Source organism: Nematolebias whitei, chromosome 20 (assembly GCF_014905685.2).
Source record: "Nematolebias whitei isolate Nwh7 chromosome 20, NemWhi1, whole genome shotgun sequence".
Taxonomy (NCBI): domain Eukaryota; kingdom Metazoa; phylum Chordata; class Actinopteri; order Cyprinodontiformes; family Rivulidae; genus Nematolebias; species Nematolebias whitei.
Window position 1 is genome coordinate 5668061 of NC_056517.1, and position 18906 is coordinate 5686966.

Below are 18906 nucleotides of genomic sequence, written 5' to 3' on the forward strand. Positions count from 1 at the left end.
ACAAAATTTGATTAACTACTAGAGAACGCCTCAGGAATGAATCAGGAGCAAATGGGGAGTTAACCAGTACTTACTGGTAAACACACAGCTAAGCCTTGGTAGGGGACTACTGCTTAGTTACTTGGGAAATGAAAAATGACTAATCAGGAACTAATGGGTAATTAACATGGAAACCAAAGAGGAATGAATCAGGAGCTAATGGGTAGTTAAGCAGTACTTACTGGGGAACTCACAGTCAAGCCTTATTAGGAGACTACTGGTTAGTTACCTTGTAAACAAAGATGAACTAATCAAGAACTAATGGGTAGTTACTAAAGAAAATAAAGCGGAATGAATCAGGATCTAATGGGTAATAAAATCAGTAATCACTAAGAAACAGCTTTTTGACAAGGATAAGCTGTGACCTCACTGGTGCAGGGTTTATTCAGAACCCACATGGGTAATTTCTCCACTGTTTCTGTGGTAACTAACCAGTAGTCCCCGAATAAGGCTTGGCTGTGTGTTCCCCAGTAAGTACTGCTTATCTACCCATTAGCTCCTGATTTGTTCCTCTTTGGTTTTCTTGGTAACTACCCATTAGTTCTTGATTAGTTCCTCTTCACTTACAAGGTAACTAACCAGTAGTCCCCTAATAAGGCTTGGCTGTGTTTTCCACATTAAGTACTGGTTAACTACCCATTAGCTCCTGATTTGTTCATTAGGCTTTCCCTAGTAGTTAAGCAAATTTCGTGTATGCTATTGTAAAGTGTTACCATAATAATAATAAATAGTGTATGATATTTCACATAAAGTTATTTCCAAGGTTTGACCAAAATGTCTATAACTTCATCATTTCTTCCCTTAAGATGATTTTAGTCTAAAACTGGTGTAAAAGGCTGCAGATGATATGCATTTCTTTAAGGAGTTTTTCACTTAAACTTTTCTCGAGCTAAGTTTTTTTCTTTTGTTTCAGACAGAATTGTATATATTTATATACATTTTTATATCTTCTGCTATTTTTATAATATTGTTCTATAATGTTATATAACGTGTTCTTTTTCAAACGAACTCCTCATATGCAGGTACCCAGGCTTATGTTACGTCCTCTAGTTTACGCAGCTGTCCAACTGGTCAGTTTTCCTGCCTCCCACCGGGGGGCTGCATTGAGATACGCAAACGTTGTGATGGTATTCGTAACTGTCCCAGAGGAGAGGATGAAAATGGATGCCACCTCCATGACGTCACGACACATTCAGATAGGTGAAATTTTCGATGCTCTTTTTTTTTTTTTTACATCAAAAGCAGGAATAGTACCATTTACCTGTTGCTTTGTTTCTTGTATAGGGCATACACACATACCCCTTCTCCTCTGAAGACTCCTTCTATGGCAGCTGTTACTCACGCAGCAGTAACACCAACAGTAAGGATATTTTATAAAACATCTGTTTGGAACTCATAATACTTTTCTTCCGGATCTAACAAATTTGTCAAAAACTGTTCTAAAATCAAATTATGTTTAAGATTATATTATACATCATAAAAATATATTTATTGGTGAAGTAGATACTGAATTTCCTTTTTTTTTTAATGTATTTGTTCAGAGTTTTAGAAAATTGTATTACTTTATTGTTAAATTCAAGCAAATGACTGAAGAGAATGTAAAAAAAAAAAAATTGTAGAGATCATTGAAGCTGTGGACCAGGAAGTGGGAAAGATTAGTAAGGGTGAAGTCCGGAAAGCTCTAAAAATAATGAAGACAGTAGGACCTGATGACATACAGTGGAGGTTTGGAAATGTCTTGGAGACATGGCAGTGAGGTTTTTGTCTCAAATATTCAATGGCATATTTGAGGGTGAGAAAATGCCTGAGGGATGGAGGAGACGTGTGCTGGTGCCCATTTTTAAGAACAAGGGTGATGTTCAGAGTTTGAGTAACTACAAGGGAATTAAGCTGATGAGTCACATGATGAAGTTCTGGGAGAGAGTTGTGGTAGACTTAGGCGGGTAGTACATGGAGGTAGTTGGAGTGAGGACAGAGTGAGGTGGAGAAGGATGACTCGTTGTGGCAAACCCTGAAGAGGGAAAAACCGGAAGAAGAAGAAGAATGTTGAAAATTTCTAAGAACATTTTAGTAAAACAACAAATTTGTGCATGTTAGTTTTTTTTTTCAACTGTTTTGAAAAATAAACAACAAGATCTATCAAAAATCTGTCCAGATGACCAGACTTAACCTTGTTAGATGTTTCTACCTGGATTATTGAGCATGCATCAGGGCACAAGAGCTAAAAGTTTCAAGTAACAGTATAGTATATGATTATTGTTGTTACTATATGTTCTAACCTGATATATTGCATTCACAGCATGGTGGCCCTGGCTATTATGGTATGTTTAAATTACGTATTTATTTAAACTTTTTAATCAATTTTCTAAGTAGATTTGACAAGTAACATGCTGCCATTGAAAATAAAAGTGTTTTTCTTTTACTGACGTTCAACAGGTATAAATGTATGTGTTTAGAAGTTTAGACTAAATTATGTGGTAACCCTTCAAATTTGCAGGCATTTGCTCGTCTCCACTTGGACTGGAGGATGGGAGAATTCATTATAGTCAATTATCTTCCTCCTCACATAGAGAGAACAACCCTGCTGATGCTGGAAGACTAAATATTATTCCTAACATGTGAGTGATTAAATTGTTTTGCATCTGTGGTGGACAGTTTCCTCAAGCCCTTCTTCCTTGTTCCATTTCTCTTATTTTCTCTTTTATCCATTATAATTCTCACATTCTTAATCAATGTCAAAGTCAAATTAACGTAATCAATGTAAAAATGCTTGCTTGAATAGGGTTTTCTCATTTGGGCATATTATCTTGTTTAAAGTGACAAATATTGAGAGCACACATAATAAACACATACCCTGTTTCATTCATGCAGTAAGGTTATGGAACCTGGTTGGAGCCCTTTGCCTGCAGATCCCCAGCCGTATCTTCAGGTGGATTTCCGGGAGCCCAAATGGATATCAGGAGTGGTGACACAAGGAAATGAGCACATGTGGGGTTATCTCACTAAATATCACGTGGCATTTTCCCTTCAAAGTGACATCTTTACAGATTTTACAGAAAATGGAAAGCCTGAAGGCCCTGCTAAGGTTTTTGCAATCCTAGATTGTAAAGTTTGTGGCAAATGGAAGTTATTTTAATGTTAATAAAAAATTAAATAAAATGTTTGGTTGTCTTTTAGGTGTTTGAAGTTCAAATGGTGGGCAGCATCCCTGTGACTCGCTGGCTGGGTTGGCTTATCCGAGCTCGCTACGTACGCATCATCCCTGTGGAGTTCAAGCACACCTTTTACCTACGTGTGGAGATTCTTGGCTGTAGAGGAGGTGAGGCATTAAAGCAACCCATGATGACCAAAACCATAAGATTGTAAGGCAAGTTAGCTCATATTCAATATTGCCTCATTCATCCATCTTCTCCATGTTACCTGAGACTGGGTCATTGTAGTAGCATCATAAACTAAGAACACCAGACTTGCCTCTTCACATCTACCTCCCTCAGCTCTTCCTGAAGGACTCCAAGGTGTTTCTCCCAGTGGGATTTGTTTGAAATATCTCCCTCAGAAGGTGTACTTTCAGTCTGTAGATACAGCGATGCTATTCAATATTCCTTCCAAAAACTCAAATTCCTCACCCTGTCCCCAATACTTGGTCCAAGCACTACAGAAGAAGCTCATTTCAGCTGTTTGTATCCACACATATTATTTAAGTCATTGCCCATAGCTTATTATGACCATAGATCGACTGCCTTTTGCATCATCTCACTCGTTACCATCCAAGATTGGAAAGCTGTCCACATCATTGCAGGTGCTATGCAAATCTACCCATTAATTTCCTGCTCTGTTCTGCCTACATTCCTGAACCAGGTCCTGGGGTTATTGAACTCCTCCACTTGGGGAAGTGGCACATGGCAATGCCTTGACTGATTATGACTTCAGACTTGGAGGAGCTGATTTTCACCCCAGCTGCTTCACTTTCAGCTGCAGTTACAATGGCTGCTGGAGCTTGATGAGACCAGCACGACCATACAATCTGCAAACAGCAGAGATGCAATTCAAAACTCACCTAACAGGAGGAACCTAAGCTCCTTGACTGCACCTAGAAATTATATATAAAGTTATGAATTAAATCAGTGGCAAAATGCAATCAACACCTGAATGTTGTCCTGGAAACAAATCTCACATTGCATGTAAACAGTCAGTGTAGGCTCTGTTTTTGTAATAATTGGCTGTACAATCCATTTTAACATTTCTTTTTTCTTTTTATGTGGAGATGAGCTAGTGACACCCGGCAGTGTGACTTCTCCCTCAGGATTTGGAACAGTTAGTGAGCAGCGCTGCAATGCAGGCCAGTTTTTGTGTGAACACACTAAGGAGTGCATCCCCATGTCTGTTCTTTGTGATGGTCGACCAAACTGCAAAGACCATTCTGATGAGCTCAACTGTGGTAAGACCTATGGTAGAAGCACATCTTTGTCACAGCACCCCACAAATGACTTCGCTATCCCATTATTTATCCTCTTCAGGTACTTCTCCAACCAGAAGTTTTCCAGGACTTCACAATCAAACCATCTACACAGGGAAAACTGTTTTCCATGTTGACAATGTAACAACAGGTGGCCCTGGCATACATACTATGAGTATGCAAAGCGGATTTCCGGGGGTGGCAACGGCAGGTGTCACAGAACCAACTCCATTTCAGAAAATGAGAACCACAACTTCTGGTTTGTGTGCTCTGCAAATTTGCTCTTATTTTTGTGGTTATCAATTCAGAGTCCATGAGTAAAAATCTTCATGATAGAGCACGATCAATAAGAAAGTTGCAGGCTTGAATCTTGTTTGTAGCCTCTGCACAAACTTAGCATGTTCTCCATTATCTATAAGTGTGCTTTATCCATGTTCTTCTCTTTCCTCACAAAGTCCAAAATCATGCAAATTAAGGTCATTAATAATTCCAAATTGACCCTGAGTGAACATGTGTGAGCATTCATGGTTGTGTGTCTCAATGTGTGCCCTATGATGGGCTTGCATCCTTTTCAGGTTGTACTTGATCATTTGCTCATTGACTGCTGAAGTTGGTGCCATTCATTGTGATCTTGAACAGAATGAAGCAGGGATAGAACATGTATGGACAAAAATAAATCCCACCTGATTTTATATTTAAACACCTTAAGATTTGTGTGTTTGTTCTATATGGTCAGATCAGTTTTATACCCCCATCTGCTCACCCAGGATGCACAACAGGTCAACGTGGGTTACATTTTACCACTGCAAACTGGTAGATCTGGGGCATCATGTACAAAGATGTGGAGTTTCTACTGAAACTTGGCATACACGTAAATCAAGAAAACAGCGTACGCCTGTCACTTGAACCCCTAACTAGTAATAATACATAAATAAGTGAAAATCTGCAAAGTAGCAATGTTACATTTATTTTAGTATTTTTATATATTTTAAGGCTTTAGAAACCATTGCCACCCTCTTGCAATGTTCTAAACTCAAACCTACATCGTTTTAACAGCATACATAAAGTAATTTTTATTTATTACCAAATTTTACTTACCAGATCTGCAGAACAGCAACAGCTCTTGGTTCTGGTCCAGCTCTGTTCATTTCTGCAGACCTACCCTGCAGCGACAAATATCACCATTAATGTTCTTAACTCTTAAACCTACTAGTTTTAACAACATACTTATATATATAGCTACTAAATTTTACTTACCGGTACAGTACTAGCTCTGCAGAACAGCAACACGAGCTAGTAAGTGAAATATCTCGGTTCTGGTCCAACTCACTTGGTTTCTGCAGGCCTACCCTGCAGCGATGAAGCCCACAATCAATGGTGTTAACTCTTAAACCTACTAAATTTAATAACATGCTTATACGTAGCTACAAAATTTTACTTACCAGCACGTCCCCGCTTGGAGGTCTGCGTGGGCCGGTTGAAAGAGATGATAAAAGTCCCAGTAAGCTCCGGATGGAGCCCCGGACCTTCTGCGACGCACGTCCCCACTCGTAAGTCCTCGAGGGCCAGCTAGGAGCTCTCAGGTTCACCATTGTGTCTGGGGGTCCAGTTCTGGTCTGGTTCAATGCAGCCCTTGTACGCCAAAGCACATTTGTGGGCAGACCATTGGTTGGCTGGCGCGGGATCGTAGGTGTCGATTGAGTCCAAGTCTGAATGAAAAATTTTCAAATGTGGGCTCAGTGCCTCCACGCTCAGAAGTCCTCATGTGCTAGCTACCAGCTCTCAAGATTCACAGATGGGTCTGGAGGTCTGGTTCTGCTCCGGTTCTTCTCCGGTTCTGCTCTGGTTCTGTGGGTTCTGTGTGGCTATCTGCATCCGTTGAATACTGAAGTCACTGTAATAAGCTCCAAACATTTTCCGATCAGATCAAAACATATTCTCTAGTATTTCAGCAGAAGGAAATTGGGCTATTGGGTGGAATCCTGTTGGCTTCTGGGAAATGTAGTTGGTATGAGTGGGGATACAGTGTAGGATTATATATATATATATATATATATATATATTTTTTTTTTTTTTTTTTTACAGTGTAGGCTTGTAGAGTGACAACTACAAAATGGCGGCACCTGTCCAAAGTTTTGTTTCTTGTTAACTTTTTACTGTACAGCACTGTATCCAGTACTGTCCCAATCATGTGGGCAATATTAAAGTTGACAATCATGTGTTGTGTACATTTTTTTGGTACAGTACAATATTATGTACTGTACATTCACAAACCACAATATAGCGAGTCCGCAGAAGTCGAAATGCGAAGTAGCAAGGGACTACTATATTAACAGTTTCCCAGTGTCAACAATGGATCAATAACCACAGAAACGTGCGTACACCAGCTATGAAGTTGGCGTGGGGCTGCACACATTTCCAGTCATTTCATTCTTGATACATCTGGTTTCACGTGAAAAAGGGCATTTGCCACATTTTTGTTCATGTGCACCCTTTGTATATGAGGTACCTGGTCTTCAAACCACAGAAAATAAATGTCAAAAAGACGATAAAATCTTACTTAACAGAAAAGGTTAAATATAATTGTTTTGTTTTGTTAATTCATAGCTCGTTCATTCATTATTATCACCCATGAAGTTTGCTTACCTAGAATGCTTTGGTTTTTATGGCCAATTCACATGATGGTCTTTTGGCTCTGTACACTCTGTACAAAAGTGTGATGAGAGAAAGACCTATTTGAATACCATACCATGCCATTTTATTTATAAAGCACTTTAAACAGTGACAGGGCCAACCAAAGTGTTGTACAAACAGAAATAAACAGGCAGAGCACACAGCAACATATAACATCACGTAAAATCAAAATATAGAAACGAAATAATAGCAGATAATAACATAATGACTAACACGGTGTGACGCATACAGGTTTAACACAGATCATACAGTTTGAAAGCCAGGGAATAGTAGTGGGTTTTTAAGTGGGATTTAAAACCTGTGAGGGAGGGGGCCTGCCAGACAAGCAGAGGTAACTCATTCCATAGTCTTTATAAATAAAATGATATGGTATATAGTATATTGAAAAGTTCAACAGAATGGTTCAAGTAGGACATTATTTACCTTTATGGTTGTTAGATTATTTTTTATTGGCTGGAGATTTCTAGATGTGCACTAAATAAAGTTCTGTTACCCTGCTCCTTCAGGCACCATAACCAGGCCAACGGTAACTCCACTACCACCACCAACTCCCGGACCCTGCTCTTCTAAACAGTTTCACTGTGACAGTGGGGAGTGCATTCACAAGGATCGTAAATGTGACCTGGGATGGGACTGTTTAGATGGTTCTGATGAAAAAGATTGTGGTAGGTGAAACTCCAATAGTGATATAATTGATAACGATTTTGTTTTTATAAAGTACCAATTCATAAACAACAACAAAAAAAGAAAAATAAATACACAAGAGAAAAAAACTAAACAATAAACAAGGCCAAAGCATTGATCCAAGACAGTCCTAAGTAGAATGAAATCCAAATACAGGCAGTTCATCCCAATTACAAGACAGTTAATTCACATGATAAAATGGAGTTGAATAACATAAATTGTTCAGGGGAAAACAGCAGACTGCATTAAATCTTCACTTGATCTAAATCAGACATTCTGAGAAGGCATCATGTTCCTGCGGTTTTTGTATTTGTTTTTACTGTTTGAATTGATTTGTTGTGCATCCAGCCATAATTAGGGGTCCACGTCAACAGAGGCAAAAGAGCACAGATTTCCATGCATGACGCGGAGCATAGAACCCTATTGAAATTGTTCTGTTTCAGTTGTTTTTCTTTACTAAATAAAAGTCATACTGAAGCCAACACAAGAAATAGGATTAAATACACTTTTTAATTACTTAATACACCATAAATACACAAATGATACACAAAGTGGATAGAGTGCTGGGAACATGTGCTGTGGTCGTCACACTTAAAGTGGCTCAGACCCTGGTAATAACTGCTTGCTGTTTTGTTACTTGATTCTTTAGATGATCTAAGTGTCAGTCTACTTATTTATCTCCCTTTCTCAAGGATTACTGTTACACTTAGTCACCAATATGACCTTTATGGTGCACTTCATCTGCTCGTGTAGCTCACCTGCTCCTCACTTCAGCATCACCCCTCCCAACATACATATACGGTGCTCCTCGGTCCTGCAGTCATTGTTCCATCATACTGTTTTTTTTTGTTTCACATTCCGACTTTTGGCTTCTGTTTTCCAGTGGGTTATGTTTTTGACATCTGCCCTCAAAGTTTTCCGTTATAGAGTTGTGGAAAAAAGAGATTCTTGTAACAGACCAAGGTGTGTTTCATGAAATTTATTTTCAAAGCTTTGAAGAGCAGTTCAGATTCACAGAACATACAAAATACAAGATTACACTGTTATCAGTGCTCACATCCACATGAAAACCCTGACCTGCTCTAATTCTCTGGACCGGACAAGGTAGTTTTATAGAAAAATCTCCCAGCCCAGGCCTCAGCTCCTCCCCTCCATGCCTGAGAGCCATCATTGAAAGGTCCGCTTAGAGACAGGAAGGAGTGGGTCTGAGTCAAGGACTGCCTGAGACACGTCACCATATCATATCAACTCTATCATATCAATGTACCAGTTCTTTCTGCTCCTCACTGATTTGTCACAGGATGATTACATGGGACTGTTAATATTACACATCACAACATGAGCAGAAGGATGTTACAGAACATTCCCACAGGAGAGGTATTGATCATGTTGAGTGCAAATACACATTACACTACAATAGTCTTTAGTTGCATCGTCAACATTTTGCTCAAGTTTATTAAAGATTTTATTTTCTTAGTGGATGCTTTTACCACACCTCTCGATGGAGACAGTGGAAAGAAACCATTTATTTTTAACGTGCAGCATCCTCCTTCAGAACTGGGCTCAAGATGGATGGCCATCTGGGTTGACCCACAGGAGTTAGACGGGACAGGAAAGAAACATAAACACATTAGCAACTGGCATGGGTAGTTTTCATGGGAAAAGGGACTAATTTCTGGTATAATATCAAATATAAACAAATGAGAGAAATTCAATTCAAAAGTAAAAGCAACTTATTAAAAAGATGTGGTCAGTTTATCCTCCTGCCTGTAGCAGCATCACTAAGGGGTAGCTCAGGAAACCTAATCCAACCCTAACTGTTGGATTATGAAAAAGACTAGTCTTAAACCTGGTCTTAAAAATAGATAAAGTGGTCAGCTTCATGAACAAAAACAATAGTAGCTGGGTAACTGAAATTGCTACATCCATTTCAACATTTGGAAACTCAAGGATATCATAAATAAACTCGATCATAAATAAATCTGCAGTCTGACAGTGAACTGCTCTGTTTCGAAAGTATGGAGCAAGAAGATGTTTAATAAAAGATCGTGCTTGGTTGTTGAAAGCTTTGTATATTAAAATGATTTTTTTAAATTATATTCTGAATTTGACAGGGAGCTATATATTTTTAAACCTGTATTTTTCAATTCAGTGGACTGCATATTGTCCCCGTGGACAGCCTGGAGTGCCTGCAGCATGACATGCGGTCTTGGTTCCATGTTTCGACAGAGGGATATATTAAGGCATGCTCTGCCTGGAGGATTCTGCAATGGAGCTCAGTTTGACAGTCAAGCCTGTTTTCCTCGAGCATGCCCAGGTCTGTGTTTCAAACTTCTTTCCATCACCCTTTCTGCGAGAACCTTTTAGACAGACATTGTACATGAAGTACAGCTAAGCTGACCTACATTATGTTCCTAAACTTTCTTACAGTTCATGGTTATTGGTCAAAGTGGACAGAGTGGTCAGAATGTGACACTTTGTGTGGCGGAGGAGTCAGACAGAGGAACCGAACTTGTTCTGCACCCCCTCCTAAAAATGGTGGACGAGACTGTGAGGGCATGTCCCAGCAGAGACAGAGCTGTAACAGCCAGCCCTGCACCACGGACACTGGAACACAAACAGGTGAGTGTGTCAGACACCTGCTCTGGATGTTTAATCTTTTTAGAATTATTTTATCTAAAAACTTTATTTGAACTTTTCCCGTTTGATCATTCAGTTTCTCTTAAATTCAATCTGTAAACGGTTTACTGTAAACTAATTCATTCTTCAAATTAAGTACTAATTAACTTATGGACAGGTTGTGTCGGCGGCATGGTGCTGGTGACAAAGGAAGATTGTCAAGCTGGAAGAGTTGATCCTTGTTCTTCTACCTGTTCAGAACTCAGCATGACCAACAACTGCACTTCAACGTGCATAGAGGGTAGGTCTCAAAATGTGTGTGAAATTGTTGCTGCCTTTGTTGAAGAATACACAAGGTTGTGTTTCCTAAATGCAGTAACCAAAGGAAAAAAAAAAAAGACTTGACTCAACAAAACTTTTTATTTACATCATTGGGTGGGTGGGGGGAGGGGGGGAGGATAATCCACCAATGACAAAATTCATTACCAAAAAAAAAAAAAATGAAAGAAAGAAAAACTCATTAAATAATTCAAATTTATATACTTTTATACAGTAAAAATATCTTGCATAACACCCAATAACACATTACAGATTACCGATACATTAAATACAAAAATAAAATGAAAAGAACATCCTCCCTCAAAGAACATAAAGTCTGCTTGATGCCCCAGAGGTCTTTAAATGAGATAAGGTTGCTGGTCAAGGTGTACTTCTACTACTACTTTCTGGATTTGCCTCTCTGACCTCATTACCGACTACCCCTTCTGTCTCAATGACTATGCTTCACGGATTATAATATGGATTTGGACCTGGATCTCTGAACCCCTTTGTATGACCCCTGCCTATGCATTTGGACCTTGCTTTTGGATTACCCTTTTGACCACGCTGCCCTCAGCTCTGCCCTGCTGCTGTGTTTCATCCAGTGACAGTGACACCATCATCCCCAACTCCTTCGGGTGGCCCTCACTTCTCATGACTGAAAAGGTTAGTGACTGCCTTCCTGTCCATCTTACCACTCACATAAATATTCAGTTCACTAACCATCATATTTCTGCGGATTGGTCCTGCCACTGGATTTTGACTTTCACCAGCAGCTGCTTTTCAATAAACTTTTTACCATTCTTATCTGGCATTGTGTAAAACCATATTCGTGTCATGGTCAGGAACTTTTTCTTGTGTACCATATATTTAGGATAAAAAATAAAGAAGTAAATAAAACTCTTATCCAAGAGCTACCACCCACTCCTCTAAAAGTCGTAATGGACCTTCTAACCTTTGACAGGACAGGACAAGATGTTCTCAAGTGTCGGCCTGGTAACAAGGGCACTCCTCTCCAGTGCTTGAGTCAAAATGAGGTCTCTGTCTGTTCGTAGGTATGAGTCCATGTATTATCCTCCATTGAAGGTCAGCTGCCCGTTGTTCAACCGGGTGCTTACATAGGGTCCTTGCCTTTAGAGGTGCAGTATGAAGCAAAAACCTGAGTCCACCTCAACTCCCTACTTCCAGTCAGGACCAAGTTTGTTGAAACCAGCATTAATAAACTTGGTCATCTGGTGAAGACCCCTGTGGACAGGCTTGGAAACAGTAAACATTAAGTCTTCTAGAGTGCTGAGGGAACTTATGGAAGAAGTTAAGCAATTCTTATCTGCACCATTTAAAGCTTTTGTTGGAAACTGGTCATACTGGCCAATGGGCTGATGACGTTGATTGTTTTTTTTCTTCAATGACAGCAAGTCTTGATATTGAATGACTGTAGGAAGGAAGGGTGGAAACACCAAAGATGGGCGTTTTTAATTTGTGTGGAAAAAAGCAGCTCCACCTCAGCTGTGTGAAAGCACTGAATTTGCATTCTTTGGCTGTAGTTAAGGAAAGTGTGGACCCACTAATGTCAGTCAAGTCAGATTTATTTATAGAGCACATTTAAAACAGAAACTGTTACCAAAGTGCTTAACAAAAATATCACAACATCAAATAAAAAGTAACAAGATATATTTACAGCACATGGAATAAAAATATAAAACCAAAAATATAATTAGAAACAATGAAATACTAAATCCGATCTGGTGACCTTGTGTTAAATAGGAATAATAACAAAAGCATAAACAGAATCCGCATCTATGAAAACTAGATCTAAATCCGATCACCCTGTGTTAAATGTCAGTGAGTATAGGTGTGTTTTTAGGAGAGCTTTAAAAGCAGAGACTGAGTTGGCCTGTTGAATGTTGATGGGCAGATTGGTCCAGATCTTAGGGCCCACGACTGTTTGATCTCCTATGAGCTTCAGCCTGGTTTTTGGTACAGCCAAAATCATCTGGTCTGATGATCTCAAAGCCCGAGAAGGAGTATAAGGATGAAGAAGGTCAGAGAGGTATGAGGGTGCAAGGCCGTTAATGCACTTAAATGTCAGCAGGATAATTTAAAAATTGATTCTGACATGTACAGGAAGCCAGTGAAGGGAGGACAGAACCGGAGTAATGTGCTCAAACCTAAGAGTTCCTGTTAGTAGCCGAGCTGCCGCACTTTGTACGAGCTGGAGATGTAAAATTGAAGCCTGACTAATCCCAACATAAAGTGAGTTACAGTAGTCCAGCCAGGTTGTAATAAATGCATGGGCTAGTTTTTCAAGTTTGGATCTGGATAGAACGGACTTAAGCTTTGCTATCTGCCTTAACTGGAAGAAGCTTTTTTGTAGAACAGAGTTGATCTGTTTATTAAACTTAAAGTCCGAGTCTAACACTACCCCGAGATTGCCGACTGCTTTAGATGTGGCTGAAGGGAGTGCAGGTTTATAGGATCAGTGACAGTGGTAGAGCTTGGGTTAAACACAATGACCTCAGTCTTCTGATCAGTAAAACTTAAGAAGTTCGCAGCCATCCAAGTCTTGATGTCATCAAGACATTTTAGGAAAGGGTGGATGGAGCAGGAACTGTTGGGTTTTAAATGCAGATAAATCTGAGAATCATCGGCGTAACAATGAAACGAAACACCATTTTTGCTCAGGATGGACCCCAAGTGGAACAGATACAATGAGAACAGAAGGGGTCCAAGAATGGAACCTTGCGGGACCCCACAGGAATTAGGGACAGAAGCAGATAAATTATTGCTAAAGTTAACACAAAAACTACTGTCACTCAGATATGAACAGAACCATTCTAGCGCCACCCCTATAATCCCAACCCAGTGTTCTAGCCGTGACATAAGGATGCTGTGATCAACAATGTCAAATGCAGCGGTAAGGTCGAGGAGTACCAGGGTCACAGACTGACCAGAGTCATTCGCTAGCAGAATGTCATTACAGACCTTTACTAAAGCTGTCTCAATGCTGTGCAGTTGTTTAAATCCTGACTGAAAAATCTCAAAAATTCCATTTACATTCAAAAACTTGGCTAGTTGACTAAAAACTATTTTCTCCAAGATTTTAGAAAGAAATGGAAGTTTTGAGATTGGCCTGAAGTTTGAACAAGCTTCAGGGTCTAGTCTGGGTTTTTTAATTAATGGAGTTACCACTGCATGTTTTAAAACATCAGGAACCACACCTGTAGCCAAACTGTTGTTAATAATGGCAAAAACAAAGGATCCAGTTGATGGTAGAACCTGTTTAAAAAATGCAGCAGGGATGGGATCAGCAGGGGAGCCTGAGGGTTTCATGTGACCAACGACATTTAAAAATGAGAGTGAGATGGGGTCAAAGTGACTGAAGACTGCTGAGCAGGGGACAAGAATTGAGGGGTCGGCTGTGGAGTGTGGAATTGATTACCTAATCGACTCAACCTTTTCAACAAAATGCCTGACAAATTTATTACAGGTGTCAACAGAGGCCTCAATGGTGGCAGACTTAGGCACTTTTAGAATGGTGTTAATGGTGCTGAAAAGAACGCGGGGTTGTGACTGTTTAAGTTGATAATTTTTTAGAAATATTTGTTTTTCTCCTGTTTAATGGTGGTCTGATATGCTTTCCAACATGATTTTAACATATCAAAGGAAACCTGGAGTTTATCTTTATTTCCAATGATGCTTAGCTCTCGCCTCTTGTGTGGTCTCATTTACCCAAGGGTGGGGCGTGCGTTTTTGATTCCTGAGCTTTAACGGGGCGACTGAGTCCAGGATATGTACACAGGCCTCCTGATGCTGAGAAAGCAACTCCTTTGTAGTAAGACCCGCAGAGAGTTCAGAGTCTGTAACAGAATTTCTAGCAAATATGGAAGAGAAGAGTGTGGCGGTGGAAGGGTTAAAATCCTACAGGGCTTGGGGGGGGGGGCGGTGCAGGTTCACAAATCAAAGAGGTGTTGAATAAAACTGGTTTGTGGTCGGAAAAAACAGTGTCACCAATTTCCAAATCAGAAACAGACAAACCATGCGTTAAAACTAAGTCAAGAGAGTGGCCCTGCTGGTGAGTTGGACCAAAAACACTGTGAACAAAGTTAAAGGACTGGATGAGATCTAGAAAGTCGCAAGCTAATGGTTTATCAGGGCAGCACACATAGATATTTAAATCTCCCAAAATCAAAACCCGATCGTATTGGAGCAGAATACCAGTTAGAAAGTCAGAGGGTTAATTTAAAAACTGTTTATGGCATCCGGGGGGTCTGTGAAAAAAAAGCACACAGAACTAGGTTGGAGCGGCCCAGCTCACAACAAAGCAGTTCAAAACTCGAATAATTGGCTGAACCATGGAGCTGTCTGCAGTGCAAATGTTTCTTAAAAACAGCCAAAAATCCTCCACCACGACCAGTTGTCCTTGGAGCATTGAAAAAAGAACAGTCCGGAGGCAGTAATTCCAGAAAAACACTGAACTCACCAGGGCAGATCCAAGTCTCAGTGATGAAAAGAAAGTCAGTCCAGTTGGTTGCAGCAGAAAAAGTCATTCAAAATAAAAGTTTTCTTAGCCAATTATCTGGCATTTATCAGGGCCATCCTCGTAGAATCCACCACAGGAGGAGATGATTGCAGTGTCCAGTCCAGTGGTCTCAGATTTGCAGAGTTGGACACACGCCTCCGGCAGGAAACACAGCCGCGCACAGGCCCATTGTGATGATGAGAGCCCGACAGCGGGACCAGACAGCACGCCAGAGGATCTGCACAGCGCCAGGATCGGAGGTGGAAACGTTGACCATCAGCTGGAGAGGATGATTCAGAGGCAGTAAACAGGGCTTTAAGCTTCACCAGCCGGCCAGCGCATTTTCCACAGCGTCTGGAGCGATGTCACCGGGGAGGCAGGTGCGCAGCTCGCTGCAGGTAAACAGGCACGTCTGCCAGCAGCAGGCGGGGGGGGGGGGGGGGGGGGGGGGGGTCCAGAGTTATGCTCATATTGATCAAAATAAGCGACGTTAGTGGCACAAAGTTGAAGATCCAAAAGTTGTTGTCGTTCATACACCAGCAGGGAGTTGATGTCACAGATGAGAAATGAAATAAACACCAATAATACGAACACCATCAGCAGAGGTGGATTGCAAGCCATGTACACAGGCACCATCTTACCGGAAGTGTTTAATGGCTTTGTTGTAAAACAAAGGCTCCTCAAAAAGCCACATTCCTAGTCTGGGGTCAGGGTTGTGAGTGACCTTCAGCATCTGCCAGGCAATGGGCACCGACCAGTAGAAGGATGAAAGTCCTGTTAAGTTCATTTGAGATGATTCCATTAAGAAAAGCTGTTTATCTAGCCCAAGTCAACCAGCCTTTCTCAGCTGCTGAGCCAGACCTGGCTCAGCGTTAACAGTAGCCATACAAGAGTCTCTGTGCTGTTTGTAAACTGAAGGATGTGGTTCTGAAGAGAATATACACACGTCTTTGTCTTCCCTCCCCCACTGGGAGGTGCAAAATTGGTGCCCTCAGCCAATGATGATCAAACCAGAAAAAAAATCACTAGGAGCTTTTGTATTCTTTTCACAAGATTTGGAGGTGGAACCAATACAGCAAGTTTGTGCCATAAAGTTGAGGCAATCAGATTACTGGCTACTAGAACTCTTCCCCTTTAGAACAGCTGGGGTAGCAACTGTTTCCATTTAGAGAACTTGGCTTCCACCTTCTCCAATACTCCCTCCCAGTTCTGTTTTCGATAATCTTTAGTTCCCAGATAAAGCACAATTACTTTTATACCTCTCCTCTCCCAGCTCAGACTGCCAAGAAGGTTGGGAATCCCTCCCAGTTCCCATTTACCTACCAAACATCCATTCATTTTCCACCAGTTTACCTTGACTGAAGAGGCCTTCTCATTTAGAGTAAGAAACTCTCTTAACTCCTATATTTCTCTCTGAACCTGGACAAATACGTACATTGATATTATCAGCATATGCTGACACCCCAATAGGAAAAGCTAAGGTCAGTTTTTTAAAAAGAAAACCCCTTCACTCTACTCCTCAGTCTATTCAAATGAGGTTCAATGACTAGACTGTAAAGCTGGCCTGAAATAGGAGAGCACTGCCTGATTCCTCTTTTTACTGGCACCGGAGAGCTCAAATTTCCCTCTACCTTCACAGTGCAGCACACCTTGCTGTACAAGAGCTTTCTCCATGTCAACAACCTTTCTCCAACACTGAGAATTATTGGATTTGATACCTGGATGATTGAGCATGAACTTTGTTGCTTTTTCCAACACCAAAAGCTTGCAAAGTTGAAAAAAGAAAACAGTGATGTACATGATCAAATGCTTTTGCCAGGTGCCAATTTTACCATCATTCAATGTACACTCATCAAACACATTTCATTTAAAATAAGTTGTCTAGGACGCTGTCACCGCTTTTACACAGATGAACCAGAATGATAAGACTTTTACTGTTTCTGTATTGGTGTGCAGCTGAAACACTGGATGTAAAGCGGCCCTCTCACCTGCATGCACAAAGACCATAGTTATTTTTTCAAACATTTTCACTGCCGCATCTTTATGTTGGGAAATTATTCTGGCTTCCTACTCTGAGCCATTAGCCTCCTATTCAAAAAGTTATTGTGAAGGCTGAGCTTCTAATAGCAAGGGTCTCCCAGTTCCTCAAAGTGTGATAGCACTCTCCACCAGGAGTGAAGTGATGTCCGAAGCCCTATTTATAGGGGTCTCTGTGAGTAACATCTGTGCTGTAGCCAGCTGATATTCACAGCAAACGTTTGTTTGGTTTTATCATTGGAATGTGACAGCTCCTTCTGTGCTTGTGGTCTTTCTGTCTAGACTAACGTACTGCACTAGCATTCTGTATTTGACACAGCTTTGAATGGCTGCTCCGTGGGACAATTATAATTGTTCCATTCTTTATATGCTGTGCAGAATAAATAGACTGAAAGGAACACAATGTTGTGCTGTTCCCTGAAAGAGAGGAGCAAGGTACAATGTATGGCTACACAGATGAGCTCACTGAAGATGTGCTATCAAACTGAGGAATGACGATGATGATGGATGAATGTATAGTGCAGGCAGGTTCTGTTATTTGCGATAATTTTATTTGCCGAAAGTCATGTTTACAGGTGTCTTCAGCCAGAACATGCATAGGCTTGATTTCCCATACTTCATATGTTGTCCCTCATTCTTCTCCTTCAGGGAACATTAGATATACATGGCATTACATTTTTTCCACAGGTTGTCGCTGTCCTTATGGGTTGTACCTTCAGGAGGGCCAATGTGTGAATTCTAGCCAATGTGTCTGTGATTGGTTTGGTGAGATACTTCATCCCGGACAAGTGATCAACAGAGATCAGTGTATTACATGGTGAGACACACACACACACACACACACACACATTTCCCTACATTTTAAGAGCTCATTTAGGAGTGTTTTTTTCTGAAAATAGTATGAATAAATAACATACTGTATTTTTTGTAGGGGTTCTTTGAACAAACTCAGTTTGTAAAAATAGAGTAAAGTCTTAGATGACATAAAGTCCATGCTCAATAATCCAGGTATACAATCCAACAATTTTCAATCAGGTCATCTGGACAGTTTCTTTTTTTGCTAAAACGTTTCACCTTCCATCCGGAAGGCTTCATCAGTCAAGGAAACACACAACACAAAACTGATTATTCCCCCAAACGGCTTACTCCAAGGTGGAACAAACCAGTAATGTTGTTGCTAAGATGGTGTCTTTGGCACGCCCCCTCCTCTTGTGCCGGCCCTCTTCAAAAGAGAAACTGTCCAGATGACCTGACTGAAAATTGTTGGATTGTATAGATGGATTATTGCGCATGGATTTTTTTGGGTTTTGAACTAGTTTGACATGACTGTCGACAAGGAAGAGGGCCGGCACAAGAGAAGGGGGCGTGCCAAAGACACCATCTTAGCACCAACATAACTGGTTTGTTCCATTTTGGACTAAGCTGTTTGGGGGAAGAATCAGTTTTGTGTTGTTTCCTTGACTGATGAAGCCTTCCGGATGGAAGGTGAAACGTTTCAACAAAAAAAGAAACTGTCCAGATGACCTGACTGAAAATTGTT

At 40.6% G+C, this 18906-nt stretch overlaps 1 protein-coding gene across 1 annotated transcript in view; it reads left to right on the forward strand.

Annotated features, from left to right (window-relative positions):
• Positions 1-18906, forward strand: part of LOC119426815 (SCO-spondin-like) — a 224330-nt gene that overhangs the window by 116757 nt on the left and 88667 nt on the right. The window contains exons 40-46 of the mRNA XM_037694396.1: positions 4557-4706; positions 7696-7854; positions 10026-10190; positions 10304-10495; positions 10671-10793; positions 18054-18183; positions 18298-18317. Of these exons, the coding sequence (XP_037550324.1) occupies positions 4557-4706; positions 7696-7854; positions 10026-10190; positions 10304-10495; positions 10671-10793; positions 18054-18183; positions 18298-18317 (939 nt within the window). The remainder of the gene's footprint in view (positions 1-4556; positions 4707-7695; positions 7855-10025; positions 10191-10303; positions 10496-10670; positions 10794-18053; positions 18184-18297; positions 18318-18906) is intronic.